The sequence below is a fragment of the Mustelus asterias genome, chromosome 26 (genome assembly GCF_964213995.1).
Source record: "Mustelus asterias chromosome 26, sMusAst1.hap1.1, whole genome shotgun sequence".
NCBI classification, from domain to species: Eukaryota; Metazoa; Chordata; class Chondrichthyes; order Carcharhiniformes; family Triakidae; genus Mustelus; species Mustelus asterias.
The window spans coordinates 6,062,975-6,080,730 of NC_135826.1; the positions used below are offsets into that span (position 1 = coordinate 6,062,975).

Genomic DNA, 17,756 nt, shown 5'->3' on the forward strand with positions numbered 1-17,756 from the left:
ACTAGATTTTCACAGCAGCTTAAAAAAAGGCGTGCGCATTGCACTGCAGTTTGACTGATGTATCAGTGTGAAGCACCGTTATCATGATGCCTGAACATTCAAGGTTTGAATCATGATGACGCTGTTAGGAATTATAACTTAATATGGTTAACCTGCAGAGGTGCAAGAGACCTGTGTGTTAGGGGCAGAACACAGTAGTATTTGATAGCCTGTCTCAGCCAAATCCTTAATGAGGTGATTAGCACTTGCGCGTTGAAGAAATTTCTCATTGTGGAAAGTAATTGAAAATTATTTTCAAATTTTGAAATTTAAGAAAAATCTTGGAAGAAATGCTTCTTGTTCCTTTGAGGAATTTGTTTTTCAATACTAAAGAATGTTATTATCAGGTTATAAAATGGTATTTACTTATTCTCCTCTTTGTGTTAGGATGGGAGGTATACCAGCTGTCAACGGTAAAGGAGAGAGACTTCTCTTGTACATTGGTATCATTGACATTTTACAGTCGTACAGGTAGGCTTTTGTTTTGACTTGTGTTTATCAAATAAAACCAAGTGCTTTCAATAAATAGGTGTGGGAAAAAAATATAATGCAAAACACTATCTTTTAAAAAAGTGGTTTTATAAGACCATAAGACATAGGAGCATGAGTTGGCCATTTGGCCCTTCGAGCCTGCTCCACCATTCAACAAGATCATGAGTAATCAGGTATGATACTCCACTTTCCTGCCTTATCCCCGTAACCCTTGATTCCCTTACTGATTAAAAATCTGTCAATCTTAGCCTTGAACCTATAGGTATGTCAAGAACAGAAGGTTGGTTAGGGCAAGTTTAGGGCCAGTTATAGATGGCAGAGGGAAGTTATGTGTGGAACCGGAGGAGATTGGTGAAGCATTGAACCAATATTTCTCTTCGGTGTTCACGCAAGGGGACATGAATATAGCTGAGGAGGACACTGGGTTGCAGGGGAGTAGAATAGACAGTATTACAGTTGATAAGGAGGATGTGCAGGATATTCTGGAGGGTCTGAAAATAGATAAATCCCCTGGTCCGGATGGGATTTATCCAAGGATTCTCTGGGAGGCAAGAGAAGTGATTGCAGAGCCTCTGGCTCTGATCTTCAGGTCGTCGTTGGCCTCTGGTATAGTACCAGAAGATTGGAGGTTAGCGAATGTTGTCCCATTGTTTAAGAAGGGGAACAGAGACTTCCCCGGGAATTATAGACCGGTGAGTCTCACTTCTGTTGTCGGCAAGATGTTGGAAAAAATTATAAGGGATAGGATTTATAGTTATTTGGAGAGTAATGAATTGATAGGTGATAGTCAGCATGGTTTTGTGGCAGGTAGGTCGTGCCTTACTAACCTTATTGAGTTTTTTGAGAAAGTGACCAAGGAGGTGGATGGGGGCAAGGCAGTGGACGTGGTATATATGGATTTTAGTAAGGCGTTTGATAAGGTTCACCATGGTAGGCTTCTGCAGAAAATGCAGATGTATGGGATTGGGGGTGATCTAGGAAATTGGATCAGGAATTGGCTAGCGGATAGGAAACAGAAGGTGGTGGTTGATAGTAAATATTCATCATGGAGTGCGGTTACAAGTGGTGTACCTCAGGGATCTGTTTTGGGGCCACTGCTGTTTGTAATATTTATTAATGATCTGGATGAGGGTATAGTTGGGTGGATTAGCAAATTTGCTGATGACACCAAAGTCGGTGGTGTGGTAGACAGTGAGGAAGGGTGTCGTAGTTTGCAGGAAGACTTAGACAGGTTGCAAAGTTGGGCCGAGAGGTGGCGGATGGAGTTTAATGCGGAGAAGTGTGAGGTAATTCACTTTGGTAGGAATAACAGATGTGTTGAGTATAGGGCTAACGGGAGGACTTTGAATAGTGTGGAGGAGCAGAGGGATCTAGGTGTATGTGTGCATAGATCCCTGAAGGTTGGGAATCAGGTGGATGAGGTTGTTAAGAAGGCATATGGTGTCTTGGCGTTTATTGGTAGGGGGATTGAATTTAGGAGTCGTAGCGTTATGTTGCAACTGTACACAACTCTGGTGCGGCCGCACTTGGAGTACTGTGTGCAGTTCTGGTCCCCACATTACAGGAAGGATGTGGAGGCTTTGGAGAGGGTGCAGAGGAGGTTTACCAGGATGTTGCCTGGTATGGAGGGGAGATCCTATGAGGAGAGGCTGAGGGATTTGGGATTGTTTTCGCTGGAAAGGCGGCGGCTAAGAGGGGATCTTATTGAAACATATAAGATGATTAGAGGTTTAGATAGGGTGGATAGTGATAGCCTTTTTCCTCTGATGGAGAAATCCAGCACGAGGGGGCATGGCTTTAAATTGAGGGGGGGTAATTATAGAACCGATGTCAGGGGTAGGTTCTTTACCCAGAGGGTGGTGAGGGATTGGAATGCCCTGCCAGCATCAGTTGTAAATGCGCCTAGTTTGGGGGCGTTTAAGAGATCCGTAGATAGGTTCATGGACGAAAAGAAATTGGTTTAGGTTGGAGGGTCACAGTTTTTTTTTTAACTGGTCGGTGCAACATCGTGGGCCGAAGGGCCTGTTCTGCGCTGTAATGTTCTATGTTCTATGTTCTAATGACCCGGCTTCTACAGCTCTCTGGAGTAAAGAATTCCACAGATCCACTACCCTCTGAGAAGATGTCTTAAATGGGCAACTGAGATTATGACCTCTGGTCCTAAACTCTCCCACAAGCGGAAACAGACTTTCAGCATCTACCCTGTCAAGCCTCCGGTGAATCCTATGTCTCAATAAGGTCGCCCCTGATTCATTTAAACTCCAATGAGTACAGGCCCAACCTACTCTATCTCTCCAAGAAAATCTCTTCAAATTAGGGATTAGCCTAGTGAATTTGCCTCCAATGCCAGTATATCTTAGATAAGGGGACCAAAACTGTTCACAGTATTTAAGGTGTGGCCTAACTAATGGGCAGCATGGTGGCATAGTGGTTAGCATTGCTGTCTCACAGCACCAGGGACCTGGGTTCGATTCCTGGCTTGGCTCACTGTCTGTGTGGAGTTTGCACGTTCTCCCCGTGTCTGTGTGAGTTCCCTCTGGGTGCTCCGGTTTCTTCCCACAGTCGGAAAGACGTGCTGATTAGATGCATTGCTAAATTCTCCCTCTGTACCCAAACAGGCGCAGGTATGTGGCGACTAGGGGATTTTTACAGTAACTTCATTGCAGTGTTAATGTCAGCCTATTTGTGACACTAAAAAATAAGAAACTAGTGCCTTGTATAATTTTAGCAAGACTTCATTATTTTTATACTCCATTCCCTTTGAAGTAAAGGCCAACATTCCATTTGCCTTCCTTATGGCCTACTGAACTTGCATGCTAGTTTTTTGTGATTTATGCACGAAGACCTGACTGAGTTTTGTGTGCAGTTCTGTAGGTGGCCTCTGGTACCTCACCGAGTGGCCATTCACGTAAGTGTGGCAATTGAATGCCATGCAGGATGTTTGGCTTGGGGATGACGTGGTAACTAAGTCTAATTCTGTCCTTGTGCTGATACTAGTACATGTCAAGCAGGAGTTGTTGGATAACAGTCTGCAGCTGGAAACTCGGCTCATTTCAGTGAAGCAAACATCTTCTAAGATCAATTGTTGGGGCCCAGTTTGAATGAGATTTGCTAACTCCAATATGGAATGAGACACCTTGCTGGTGTGTGTAAATCGGATCCTCACTGATTCTGCCTTGAGTCACTGAGGGCTCATTGTAATTTTTAATATTTTTGCTGTTAATATTCTTTCTAGTCCTGAACCCGTTCCATTAGTACACTTGATGTCTGTGTAGCAATGAAGAAAGTTCAAATGTTTCTATCTCACACAATGCACTGATGGGATATTTTAATGTCGGCAATCATCGCTGCAAATTTGCACGCAGCATGGTTTTGCAAATAGAAATGAGATTAATGACCAGATAATCAGTTTTTAGTAATATTCCTGGGGGTCAAGTGAGAAGTCCACTACTCTTCACTTAGTGGTATGGGATCTCCCATGTTCACCTCAGAGGGCAGCATAAGCCACCACTTTAATATGTCATCCAAAAGGTGGAATTTTCCAACTAACCAGTACCGCAGCAAAGATTTAGCCTGGATTATGTGCTCAGGCCTCGAGTGCTTAAAATCACAACCTTTTTTATTCCTGTGAAAGTGCTAAAGTTTATTGTGTGGAAAGGATACTTTCAGTCTTGACTGAAAAAGATGATATAAGGTTTAATTAGAACTGACAGTAATCTCACTATGCAAATATTTACTTTCAGGTTAATTAAGAAACTGGAGCACACTTGGAAAGCACTTGTTCATGACGGTGTAAGTTTCCATTTTAAAATGATACACGAGATAAATATTTTCTATTAATTTTGTTATATATTTTGATATTTAGAAAACAAACCTGGTATTACTTGTCTACTAATTTAATATTGCGCACAACCAGTTTCCCACTATTATAGCTTTCAATTGAGCTTTAGATTTTCATCCAGGATTTCACTTTTATCTTATTGTAGGGAGAATTTAAGAAGAAAACAAATAAATTACAGAAAACCTTGTTGTGATCCCAGTTCATGTTATAACTTGACGCGAAGATCCCAGAATAGAACACTTGCTCAAAAGACCGTAACTTGCCTTTTTAAAAAATATAAAACATGGAAGATCAGAATCACAGGGCCGCTAATTAGTTTTAACATCAAGGAAAACCATTTATTAAACATGGAAAAATTGGATTATATTAAAATACTCCTTTACTTTCCTCTTAATTTAAGGGGTTTTAAGATTAACACAGATTATACTGTACATCATGGTATCATGGTCTCAATGACACACAATGTGGTCAAATAGACTCCTTTTTGAACCCAAGTTAATGTCTGTTAATTTCATAAAATGATAGAATCCCTACAGGGTGGCTATTTGGCCCAGCGAGCCTGCACCAACAACAATCCCACCCAGGCCCTATCCCCGTAATCCCATGTAGTTACCCGGCTAATCCCCCTGACAAGCGGCAATTTAGCACAGCCAATCAGCCTAACCACATCTTTGGACTTTGGAAGGAAACCGGAGCACCCAGAGAGAACCCACGCAGACAGGGGGAAAACTCCACATAGACAGTCACCTGAGGCCGGAATTGAACCCGGGTCCCTTGAGCTGTGAGGCAGCAGTGCTAACCGCTGTGGCACTGTGCTGCCCCTCATTTCTCCTCAGGATCTCCCCAGATGATTGTCACGTAAGAGTTTCCAAACTCTACTTCCCAAAGCACGCTTTAAAATCTTCTCTCATGACACTTTCCCTTAGTGGTTTCCATTCTTAAATCCAGTCCATGTTTTCCAGAAGACTCTTGTGAACAGAGTTTCTGCTCCACCTTTTGTCAGCAAACCCAGGACAGGGAGGCTTCTGTGCCAGCCACTGATTTACCCTATTATTTAAAGTAATCTCTCTCAAACCTTCGCACCTCTGCAGATATCTTTCTGGCTTCTCACGATCCAATGCCTTTTTAACTCTGTGACTTCACTGGTCAATAATCTCTTGTTCCCGGTTTCCTCTTCTGTTTAACATCAATCTTCGTAAGAAACTTTTCTGCCCCAGCCTCCTGGTTATTTAGACTGTATCTTGTTCCTTTGAAAACTTGCATCTTTGCAATTCCCCTTGCCCAGATTCTCCTGGCAGAGTTAAGAGCTGTTCACTCCTCAGTGATCTTGCTCCAACTGCTGTGGCTTTCAGTTTAAAAAAAAAACTAAGAGCAAAGGAAAGTTTTTTTTTTAATCCTTGCAAGGCTCCAGTTGCTGAACAACCACATATCCTTCTCTTTATTTATTATTAAATTTTATTTTAATTTTCACACCTTAGCCCCCTCTAAGCACAATATAATCCCAATTGGAATTGAAACCAACCCCCACACATGCAAACACCTTTGTCCGGAATGGATCTAACGATCGGTTTTAACCTTTTAGACACACAAACGTTAAATTAAATCCACTTAAGATTATACCTTAATTCTAATGTTTACCCATGCAAATATAAATCCCTTCAAATTACCTTTGTTTTCCTAACAGCCTTTTAATACAGAAGGAATAGCAAAATGAAAAGGCATTGGGATAGAGTAGTTCATTGGTGTGCAGTGTGGGGCCCAGCTGTTATGAAGTGCACAGAATGTCGACTTTATCACATATTACAGTCAACCTTGATTCTGGTGTTATCACTGTAATGTGAATGTTGTAGTCGTGTCCTTGGCGATACAGAGCCCACCCATTTTGATGGTGGCGAAGCACCATCTGAGGTATGACATAGCTAGATTAGGAATGGAAAAAATATTTCCTGAAATGGTGAGGCATCTTAATTGAGTGGAGAAGTTCCACGTTCCACAATGTCCACTGAGTGATTTATTCATATCATGTGGCTTTTAAATAATGGCTTATCAAATGAAACATTGGATTCTGCAAATAAGAGATTATGTGGAGAAATGTTTTTGGGCACTGAAGAAAAAAGGAATTGAAAATATGGGAAAGGTTCAGGTAGCATTGAATAGAGAAAAGCAGGTTTGGAGGTTTGATCTTTGTTTAGAACCCTTGACATAGAACAGATCTCCTTGTATCATGTTCCTTAGCAAAAAGCTTTGGAGCTTTATTTAATTGGAGTACTCTTAAGTATTCTGTAGTGTTCCATTCAACTGGTAACTCCACAATTAAGATAAAATGAACAAAGCATCAGGATACTTCAATCTGACTTCATCAAGTACAATGTTAACTGGTATTTTGGAAGGTTAACAAATACCAGAGCGCTGGACAATAGCTAAATCCTTCCAGGAAACTTTAAATTGGTGGAATTGCTGCTGAAAAGGCTGTATGTAAACAGAATTCAGAGATCTGAATCTTGTCGTGTTATATTAACACCGAGCAGTTAGACTGTTTTTAAAAAAACAATTGTTCTCGATTTCTCTGCATGGTTTCCCCTTTTCTCTGCATAGTTCTAGTGGCAGCTGCTAGTCTGTAACATCATATCAAAGTAGCCATTCTTCACTTGTGTTCTTAGACAGCAAATATGAACAGGCTATTTTTGTTCTGTAAAAATATACTTTATTCATAAAATATCTGAAATAACATCGCAAACATTTCAAAATGGCCATCACTATAGGTACAATAACATTCAGGTTCTTTACATATATCATGTTGCAATCTTGAGGTGCTTTAGTACAGTCAAAGATGTTAGACATTTCAAAATGGTTATTACAAATGATGCAAAAAGGTATTTAAGTTGTCTATCTAGAACAAGTTGCACTCTGAGGTGCTTCCATACAATTGTGATACATGTAATGTTCACTGTATACACTCAATGTGAGTCTTACAGACTAAGGGGGTTCTCTACAATTCAACTCCCCTTTGTTCACTATGGCTGAAAGATTTTGGACCTTTCCTCATTGCATTTCTGCGGCAGCAGCCTATTTGACTAAAGGGCATCACTTGATCTGAGTCTTGGCTGATGTTGACACAGTGTACTTTCTAGTAAAGGTCATTTGATCTGGAGCAGGAATCGCCTCAATGGCTGAGGAATATTGAGGCCAATTGTTGCTTTGGCGGAGATCATCCTTCTAACTCAACACCAAGCTAATTTTGGAAACCCACTTCTCAATGCCATCATGATTTCATTTACCTGGGGTATCTATTGTCAGATGGCCTTTACTGTTTTGCCCCATGAGACAACTGAGAGTGTGTGCAAAGTGTTCACCATGCCTTCTTGGTGCCTGGTAATTAACTATTTTGATGATGGATTGTATTTAGCTATAGTAGTTAGTTCTGATTGCTCTAGGTCTGCTAGAAGAGCTGCTGCTTTCCAGAGTTATGATATTGTCCTCTTTGTTTGTTCTTACAGGACACTGTGTCGGTGCACAGGCCAAACTTCTATGCTGAAAGATTTTATAAATTCATGAGCAGCACTGTCTTCAGAAAGACTTCATGTAAGAATGAATTGTGTTCTAGTTAGAAATTAAATCTTGCACTGTAGTGCTTCACATTAATTAGAACATTTCAAAAAAATTAAAAACGACTCCAATGTCTGTGGAGTCTACATGTAGTAGCACCCTGCAGTACCTCGCCCAGGTGAGTTTGGACAGTGAAACAACAGATTGTTCAACTTATGATATTCCAGCTGAGCTTGATCCTATCCAAGAGCATCAATTTCTAGTAGAGGATTGATATCAGAGACCCATCCTTGCTATGGGGGTTCAATGAAGCTGATCTAGTATCCCTACTACTGTAATGCTGACACCAGCTAGCTCAGCACAGTTAAGGATCAGACATTTTAGTTTGAATGGCTTAGTTCCTAATCTGGGGTATGTTTATCTCGTGAAAAATGCATAATTTTATTCATGTAGTTCCTATCACATCCCTCAGAAATGTGAGAGAGACATTCAATGCAGGATTAGTTTCCTTTTCTGAATTAAAAAAAAAAATCATGGGCTGTGGGCTTTGCTTGATAGGCCAGCATTTATTGCCCAGCACTGATTGTCCCTGTAATGGTGGTGGTGAACTGCCTTCTTGAACTGTTGCAATCCATCTGGTATAGGTACACTGACAGTGCTGTTAGGGAGAGAGTTCCAAGATTGTGACCCAGCGACTATGAAGGAACGGCAATATATTTCCAAGTCAGGATGGTGAGTGGCTTGGTGGGAAACTTCCAAGTGGTGATGTTTCCATGAGTCTCCTGCCTTTGGCCTTCTGAATGATGGTGGTTATGGGTTTGGAAGGTGCTGTCTAAGGAGCCTTAGCGCGTTCCTGCAGTGTATCTTGTAGCTGGTACACAGTGCTGCCACTGTGGGTCAGTGGTGAAGGGCGTGAATGTTTGCGGAAGGGGTGCCAATCAAATGGGCTGCTTTGTCCTAGATGGTATCAAGCTTTTTAAGTTTTGGAGGAGCTGCACCAATGCAGTGACTGTTCTGCATATAAATGCCTCAGCTATTTTGCATGCAGCAATATCCTAAAAACAACACACAGGTATAGCTTGTTAATCTGCTCTTTTTTGTGTAAGGAATAATATTGCTGATTGTGATGCCCCTGTATAAGTAGCTCGATAGGAACTTTAACCATGATTGACATTAACCTTGATGTCTGATACGTTTCGTTCATTGATGTTCATTTAGCATTTCAATTTCATAATACGACAGCCTTGAAGTCATCCCCATCCAAGAAAGGACGTGCCTCTCTACCAGTTCCTAAATATATTGGTCCTGGACAAGCCTTTTCAGCCAGTCAGATTCCTACAGAAGATGAGGATAAGCGGTATGACCTGCGGGGAGCTAGGAGCTTCCCAACTCTTGAAGATGAAGGTAATTGCCCTGCAAGAAATTTCTTTCCTTTTTTAAAAAATCTTTGTACCATCAATGGTCCTTTAGGTTAAAATATAAGAAATAGGGGCAGACCATACAACCTTTAGTCTATTCTACCATTTTATAAGACCATGCTGATATTTATCCTCAATTCCACTTTCATACTTGGTCCCCACATTCCTTACATTTTTGTATTTTAAAATCAATTAATCTCTTCAGTGGAGCCGTGAATATCTACTCGATCACTGAGTATCCAAAGCTGTTTGGCGTTGAGAACTTTCAAAGATTCACAACCCTCTTGAGTGAAGAAATGTTTCCTCTTCCATCTGATCCTGCCCTGAGATACTGAAACATAATGATCAGGCATCCCCTATCCAACAATAGCTATACAAAGCACTCAGTTAATTTTGGGAGGCAGGGGATAATATATGGAAAATTCTTCTCTGCCATCTTTAGGCAATTGAAACTGGTTCAAGGGATCACATTGCCAAGCTTTTCTTTCTTCTCCCTTTTTTCTAAGGTGTGATATTCTTCCTCAGCCAGGAACTAAACCAGCTATTCATTGAATGCTGGCATTCTGCACATCTTTATAAGCAGGCGATAGTAACTTAATCCATAGTTTACAGTTCGCTAAGAAAAGAACTGCTTAACAATTAGCCTATCCTTGCCCTTGTATAGCATGTACCACTGTCCTTCAATCTAGCAATGCAACCTTGTCCATTAACTATATACCACAATCAAATCGCTCCAAAGACTTCTAAATTGAATTAACCCAGTGTTGCAAATCTATCTTATTAACTAAGTTGTTTTGAGTGGGAATAATTTTTTGTACCCCCCCACCTTTTCTAAAACCTTCGTTATCCACCATGTGAAGGGACTAAAACTGAATGCAGTATTTTTGATGTGGTTTAACCAAGGTTTGTGCAAGGCCAGATTGCTGTGCTTTTTTTTGACATTGAATAGTCCTGTTAATACTTACTAGCTCTGACATTGGTCATGAACTTTTAAAGAATTGTGAACTAAAGTACCAAGGTTTTCTGTCTTGACCAATTTCAGAATTATTCCATGTAAAATACAAGTATACTTGGAGTTAGTCCTGTGTAATTGAATACTACTGTACTTTAGGTTAAATGTCATTTACCAGATTGGCCCATTCTGCTGCGCATCTAAATCCGTTTGCAGACATTTCTTCTCCTTTGCTCCTGACACTTGCACAAATTATCTTACCCACAAACTTGCAGACCATTACCATAATGCCTATCTCCGGGTAATTTACGAAGGTAGTAAACAGCAATGGCTCTAACACTGACCCCTGAGGGACACCACTGATGAGAGGCCTCTAAACAGATTCACAGCCTATGGGAATGTAGTCAAATTTTAATGTATTGTAGCAACTTCCCACTGTGTACAAAAATTCTTGCTTTTAGAGTTGCTCATTGTGAAAATTCAAGATGACAATGCCATCCACTAATCTAGTAAAAATAATTCAAGTTTATACTTGTCTCGAATCTGTTTTGTGTTTTTGACAACTCTGTAAGATAAGAGATCATAAGCATCTATTCAAGTATCCTTCTTACAACTGACAGACTAATGGGCCTATATCTCTGGTTCTGACTTGTCACGCTTCTTTAAAATTGTAACTAAGAACATCCTCCCGATTCAAGGAAATGAATCAGAATCTAGTGAGCTGTTACAGATAAGGAACTGGTAATATAAATGTCCAATCTCTGATCACCATTGGGTGCATATCATCTGGATGCAGCAGCCTAATCTATTTTAAGGTTTTGTATTCTGGGTAATATGTAGAGAATAACCAGTACATTGTTAAAAGCAGTTAGGTGAGCAAAACATTAAGCTGAATCGAATTCCTCATTGCTTTTAATTTAGATGATAATTCTGCTTCATGTTGAGGTAGGTAGTGGTTTCCTTTTAATGTTGTTGGTGATAAAATTTGTCAATTTTTGTAGGTCTGTTAGGCCGGCCAGATCTCCTTCCTTGCACTCCCCCTTCATTTGAAGAAGCAACTACAGCTTCGATAGCAACAACCCTGTCATCAACAACATCCTTGTCAATAACAGAACAGTCGCCGTCAGAAAGCTCGGAGCAACATCACCGCTACAGGTATATGGAGTGGGTTTTGTATCCTTTACACAAACTTATCATCTTTAACCCAATCTGCCTCTCACTCTTTAGAAAATCTCCTTGATCAAATTTTTGGTCATCACTACGAATTATTGCGTGACAGTTCAGTGTCTGTTCCTTTCTTCTTTTTAGCAGGGACCCTGATAGTCCTCCTTTCTACTTTTCTATCATTCATCCTGTTACCAGACTGGAAGTAAATCTGGGTTCTTAGTATGACTATTGGATGCTGCTTTTATAAACTACATCGGGAAGCACATTTTATATATAACGTTATAAAATAAAAATACCTTCCTTTTTGTCTTTAGGTTTCTTTCTTATGCAAATCAGCAAAAATTAAAAGTTTCAGTAACATGTCTCTGTTGCATATGCAATGACATACTTGTTGCTAAAAGTTTCAGTACCAGTCAAGGCAATTATATTCAAGTGACTCTTGTAGGGGTTAACCAAATGAAGCGTCAAGGTTATAATCCACTTTTGTTTTGGAGTTTTTAGGCAGAGTTTTTTAATAATTTCGAAAACCAATCATTTTGAATTTTTATTGTCTTCATTCACAAGATGTGGGCTTGGTTGATAAGGCCAGCATTTAATCCCTGTCCTTAATTGACCGTAGGAAAATATTGTGAATTGCTTTCTTGAAGTGCTACAGTCTTGTGGTGGAGATACTCTTCCATGTTGTTGGGTAAGGAGTTCTAGGAGTTTGATCCAGCAGTGATGAAGGAATGGAGTGCAACTTCAAGTACAACTTGGAGGGGAATTCAAGAATGATGAACAAACAAAGAACAATACAGCACAGGAACAGGCCCTTCGGCCCTCCAAGCCCGCGCCGCTCCCCGGTCCAGGATTGAATCCTGAATCCAGGATCCCCGCCCAATTTTCCAGCCTATCTGCATCCTAATATCCTATCCACTGAGCTGTCCCTCACAGCTACGATGCTTTGTTCATCACAACCTATTAACTCACCCCCACCCCCCCATTCCAGACCATGTGATCTCCAGGGAGAGGCGAAAACCCAGTGAAAACCCCAGGGCCAATATGGGGAAAACAAATCTGGGAAATTCCTCTCCGACCCCCTGTGGCGATCGAAACGAGTCCAGGAGATCACACTGGCCCTGATCAGAAAATGCTTCCCAACCCTATTCATTTCCACCATCTGAATTCCCTGCCCCCGAGACAGGTTCCCAACTATCCGCAGTCTCGCTCTGTACTGGCACCAGCAAGATGATCATAGAATGAAGCCTTGAAACGAGAAACTAAGAACAATTAGCCCGCGCCGCTCCCTGGTCCAAACTAGACCACTCTTTTGTATCCCTCCATTCCCACTCCGTTCATATAGCTGTCTAGATAAGTCTTAAACGTTCCCAGTGTGTCCACCTCCACCACCTTGCCCGGCAACACATTCCAGGCCCCCACGACCCTCTGTGTAAAATATGTCCTTCTGATATCTGTGTTAAACCTCCCCCCCTTCACCTTGAACCTATGACCCCTCGTGAACGTCACCACCGACCCGGGGAAAAGCTTCCCACCGTTCACCCTATCTATGCCTTTCATAATTTTATACACCTCTATTAAGTCTCCCCTCATCCTCCATCTTTCCAAGGAGAACAACCCCAGTTTCCCCAATCTCTCCTCATAACCAAGCCCCTCCATACCAGGCAACATCCTGGTAAACCTCCTCTGTACTCTCTCCAAAGCCTCCACGTCCTTCTGGTAGTGTGGCGACCAGAACTGGATGCAGTATTCCAAATGCGGCCGAACCAACGTTCTGTACATCTGCAACATCAGACCCCAACTCTTATACTCTATGCCCCGTCCTATGAAGTTCCAGTCTGCCTGTGACCCTTGTTCTCCTGGGTGGGAGAGGTTTGGGATGGACTGCTGAAGAAGCATTGGCATGTTGCTGCAGTGTAACTTGTAGATGGTGTACACTGCACACTTGTACTGGTGGTGAAGGGAGTAAATGTTTAAGGTGATGAATAAAGTGCTGCTCATGTCCTGCTTTTTCCTGTATCATGTTGATCTTGAGTGTTGTTGGAGCTGCACTAATGCTGAGCAAAAATAACAGTGGGCATCTCTGAATGGGGAAAGTCAGGCAAGGTCATTGCTCCTGATTGATATTCAGTGACTTACCGCTGAAGAGTATTTGCATGGGGACTAAATTGACTTCAGTTCTGAGATGGTCCCTGCTTGATTAGCCTGCCAAGATTCATTGTAACAAAGGGGATTTGGCTTCTGTGAAACCATATTCCAGCAGGTTTCTGAAATAAAAACACAAAATGCTGGATACTTAGCAGCTGTCGCAGACCTGAAGCTATGCTTTTTCTCTCAATAGATGCTGACAGACTTACTAAATGTATATAGCATTGTCTGTTTTTTATTTCCCATCTACACTGTCTGCAGTATTTTGCTTTTGTTCCAACAAGAGATAATGACTCAGCAAGTGAGGAGGACACAAGCAGGCTACTTTTTCCACTAACCTGTAAAATTAAGTGTGATTCCTTCTCTAACACAATTAAGTGCTAAACTCATGAATAATTGAGTGATGATCAATTTTAGATTTCTAGCTGCCAACTGATGCCAGATGCTACAAACTCAAACTAACTTTAATCTGACAGCTTTAGTAAAACACTAACTAAATGAAAAGGTATGATGCTTGTCTTTGGTTGCGTGTGCAGTCCAACTGTGTGTGTTACATGAGCATAATTTGGGAATCCTCATGTTTTACAGAACTCAAAATTAGAGTTTCAGTGGATTGAATTTTTGTATTATAAATAGAATAACTTGTAAGGCTTACTGTTCTGGCTAGCTCCCTGATGGATTAATGTTTTGTATTTGCTCTTGAAAAAAACTCCATTTTGCTCTTAATAATGTTAGCAGTCTAGCTAGTTTTCTTCAGAATGGGATTAAACTAAATTCTTCAGTTTAATCCCATTCTCTCCTAAAGGTGTTAACTCTTGTTAGTTCATGAAACTATACCCCAACAAAAGATGTCTTGTAAACTGACCACTCTTCTCCCAGTTTGACCAGCACTGTCATCCGTTTTGATGATGTGACCTTCCACAACAGCATTTTGTTCCTCAGCCGAGGATTCTTCCAATCTCCATCCTCCCACTATCTTTGGCAGGGCCCATTTCCTGCACTTCTTCCCTCGCCCCCTTCCCAGAACCATGCTAGGGTTCTTCATCCTCACTTTCCACCACACCAACCTCTGTACTCAAAGGATTATTCTCTGCCATTTCTGACAACTTCAGTGTGATGCCGTCACCAAACACATCTTCCCCATCCCTTACATGTCAGCATTCCAAACAGGCCACTCCCTCTGCAACATCCTGGTCCACTCTTCTATCAGCCCAGCATCTCATTCCCTTCCCAATACACCTTCCAATGCAAACACAGGTCTGATACCTGCCCCTTTACCTCCTCACTGTCCAAGACTTCAAACACTCCTTCCAGTGATTTAATTCGATCTCTTTCAATTTAGTTTTCCACATTCGCGGCTCACAATGCGATCTCCTGTAGATTGGAGAGACACAAGCAAACTGGGTAATCACTTTGGGGAATACCTTTGCTTAGTCTGCAAGCATGGGCCCTGACCTGCCAGTCACTTGCCATTTCAATTCACCATCTTGCTTTCATGCTGACATTTCTGTCCTTGGCCTGCTGCGATGTTCCAGTGAAGCCTAACATAAGCTGGAGGAACAGTATCTCATCTTATGATTGATTAGTCACTTTACAGCCTTGTTGACTCAATGTTGGATTCAACAACTTCAGACTATGAAGTCTGACCTCTATTTTGAATCTCTTTCCGTCAGGTGCCTGCCTAAACCCTATTATCGTTTGTGTTTCAACAGTGCTGGCATTTATTCTGCTATTAGCATGTTTTGCTACTTTGCTTTCAGACCTTTATTCTCCTATTAGCACCTACTCTGGATCAGTGCTTTGTATTTTTAATATGATCATTACTAATGCCTTTGCCTTGTGTTTTATGACATCTTTGTCATTTAATCTCCCCTGCTTTTGAGCCTATCCCTGACCTCTTGACCCACCTGCCCCTTTTTCAATTGCATAAACCCATTACATCCCTAACTCTCTTCAGTTCTGAAGAATCATATTGGACTCAAAATGTTAACTGTGTGTGTGTGTCTCTCCACAGATGCTGCCAAACCAGCTGTTATTTCATATAACAATGTAATATTATAAAAGAAAAGACTTGCATTTGTATTGTGCTTTTCATGACCACTGGATGTCTCAAATTAAGTAATTTTGAAGTGCGATCCTTGTAATGTAGCATCCAGTAAGCTGCCACAAACTGTAATATGATAACCAGGTATTCAGTTTTTGTGGTGGTGTTTGAGGAATATATTTTGAACAAAACACCGGGGCTAACTCCCCTGCTATTTGAAGTAGTGCCATGGGTCCTTTTTCATGCACATATGTAGGCAGAGGGGCCTCAGTTTAATGTGTCATCCAAAAGACAGCATTCCCAACAACGCTCTACTCCCTCAGTATGACAGAGTGTCAGCCTTGATTTCAGTGTTTAAGCCCTAGAGTGGGACTTAAGGTCAGAACCTTATGACTCAGACGAGAGTTCTACCAACTGAGTCACGACTTGATCATTTTGCATGTAGGTGAATGGATCTTCCCAGACTGTTACATATTTAAGTTGAGGTCTAGGCCTCGTCCTCCTACTTTGACAAATACTAATTTTTTAATGCTCATGGCACGCTAATCTCCATTGTCGCTGTTTGTTCCATTTGTTTTGTATCTGTTTAGGAAAACTACACTTTCATCAGCACAGGATGTTGGGTGAGAACCAGACTTGCTCTTTTTCCTTGATCTTTTCTTAATTTGTCTTGTAAACTGAGTGTTGTGCTGGTGAGTGGAACATATGGCTGGATATGGTATAGCGAGGTATCACCATCACCAAGTTAAATATTGTCAAATTGGGCACAGCATGGACTAGCTTCAGTGTTTAGTTGGGTATAGTACAAACCTTGTGTATAGTATAGCGAGTCTAGCTATTGGATAGTTCTGTAGTGCATGGCTTAGCTTGGATGATGCCAGTAAATTATGCAGCACCAAAGGAGATCATTTGGCCCATCCTGCATGTGCCAGCTGTTTCAAAGTGCAAACTAATTAATCCTACTCCACAACTCTTACCCCATAGACTTGTAGGTATTTCGCCCTGTATATTACTCTTGAATCTGCTTCCACTATCTATTCAAGTAGTGGATTCCAGATCTCACAGCATCTTAACAAAGTAAATCCTCAAGCTGTCTCTAGTTTTTTTTGCCAATCATCTTAAGTCTGTGTCCTCTTGTTACTGATTCTCCTGCCATTGAAGTAAGTGACGGTAACCAGAGGACATGTATTGGTGTTGTATAATTGAGGATTGCATAGCTAAGGCTGGTGGTGAATAGTTGGATGTAGCATAGCCAGATGACCTCAGCATTGTTACAAACATCTGAATCACAATGTCATTAATGGGAGTGGCAAGCCAGAGAATAATCAGTTTAATCGGTTTCAGCTGTGAGTCAGTAGCTTTGTTCCTGTAGACAAATGAGAAAGGATAGGTTAAAAACCAGTTGGTTTTTGAATCCATCCCATTCTTCTACGGTGTTTTCCAGCTCCTACTCAAATCCTCCATTTTCCTTCCATTTCTGCTATGCAGTCTTCTAGGAGAAGTTAAAACAACCCTTGAGTAGGAAAAAACTGAGGGAATTATTTTCTGACTTCATTCCCTCACCTCCACATCTCCCTGCTCCAAAGGCAGCCAAACTTGACGACCCATCTACTTCACTATGTGGATACATTGGCTACTCTCAGGAACTCATCCTACTCATTTTAAATGCGTTTTTTCACTGAACCCATATTCACTCTGCAATCATTCCAGAGGACTTTCTATGAAATGAGGTACCACCCAACATCTAACTTATATTTGCTTTCGTAACTTCTGCTTGATTATGAACTAAACAGCACACCTTATTGGATAGCCTCTCCCAGGGGTCAGCAAATTTAATGTGAATAATGCAGTCAGTCACACCTCAGCACGGTGGTTAGCACAGTGGTTAGCACTGCTGCTTCACAGCTCCAGGGACCTGGGTTCGATTCCCGGCTTGGGTCACTGTCTGTGTGGAGTTTGCACATTCTCCTCGTGTCTGCGTGGGTTTCCTCTGGATGCTCCGGTTTGTTCCCACAGTCCAAAGATGTGCGGGTTAGATTGATTGGCCATGCTAAAATTGTCCCTTAGTGTCCTGAGATGCATAGGTTAGAGGGATTAGTGGGTAAAATATGT

The 17,756-nt window shown here is 41.3% G+C and overlaps 1 protein-coding gene across 7 annotated transcripts in view; it reads left to right on the forward strand.

Moving 5' to 3' along the window:
• The window catches only part of LOC144479443 (phosphatidylinositol 4-phosphate 5-kinase type-1 gamma-like), a 103,333-nt gene that overhangs the window by 54,877 nt on the left and 30,700 nt on the right, over positions 1 to 17,756 (forward strand). For 5 of the 7 annotated variants that reach the window (XM_078198113.1, XM_078198116.1, XM_078198115.1 and 2 more), the window contains 5 exons: positions 427 to 510; positions 4,275 to 4,323; positions 7,870 to 7,954; positions 9,137 to 9,322; positions 11,290 to 11,443. In XM_078198113.1, coding sequence (XP_078054239.1) covers positions 427 to 510; positions 4,275 to 4,323; positions 7,870 to 7,954; positions 9,137 to 9,322; positions 11,290 to 11,443 — 558 coding nt within the window. The remainder of the gene's footprint in view (positions 1 to 426; positions 511 to 4,274; positions 4,324 to 7,869; positions 7,955 to 9,136; positions 9,323 to 11,289; positions 11,444 to 17,756) is intronic. The other 2 variants (XM_078198111.1, XM_078198114.1) reach the window with 1 other exon arrangement.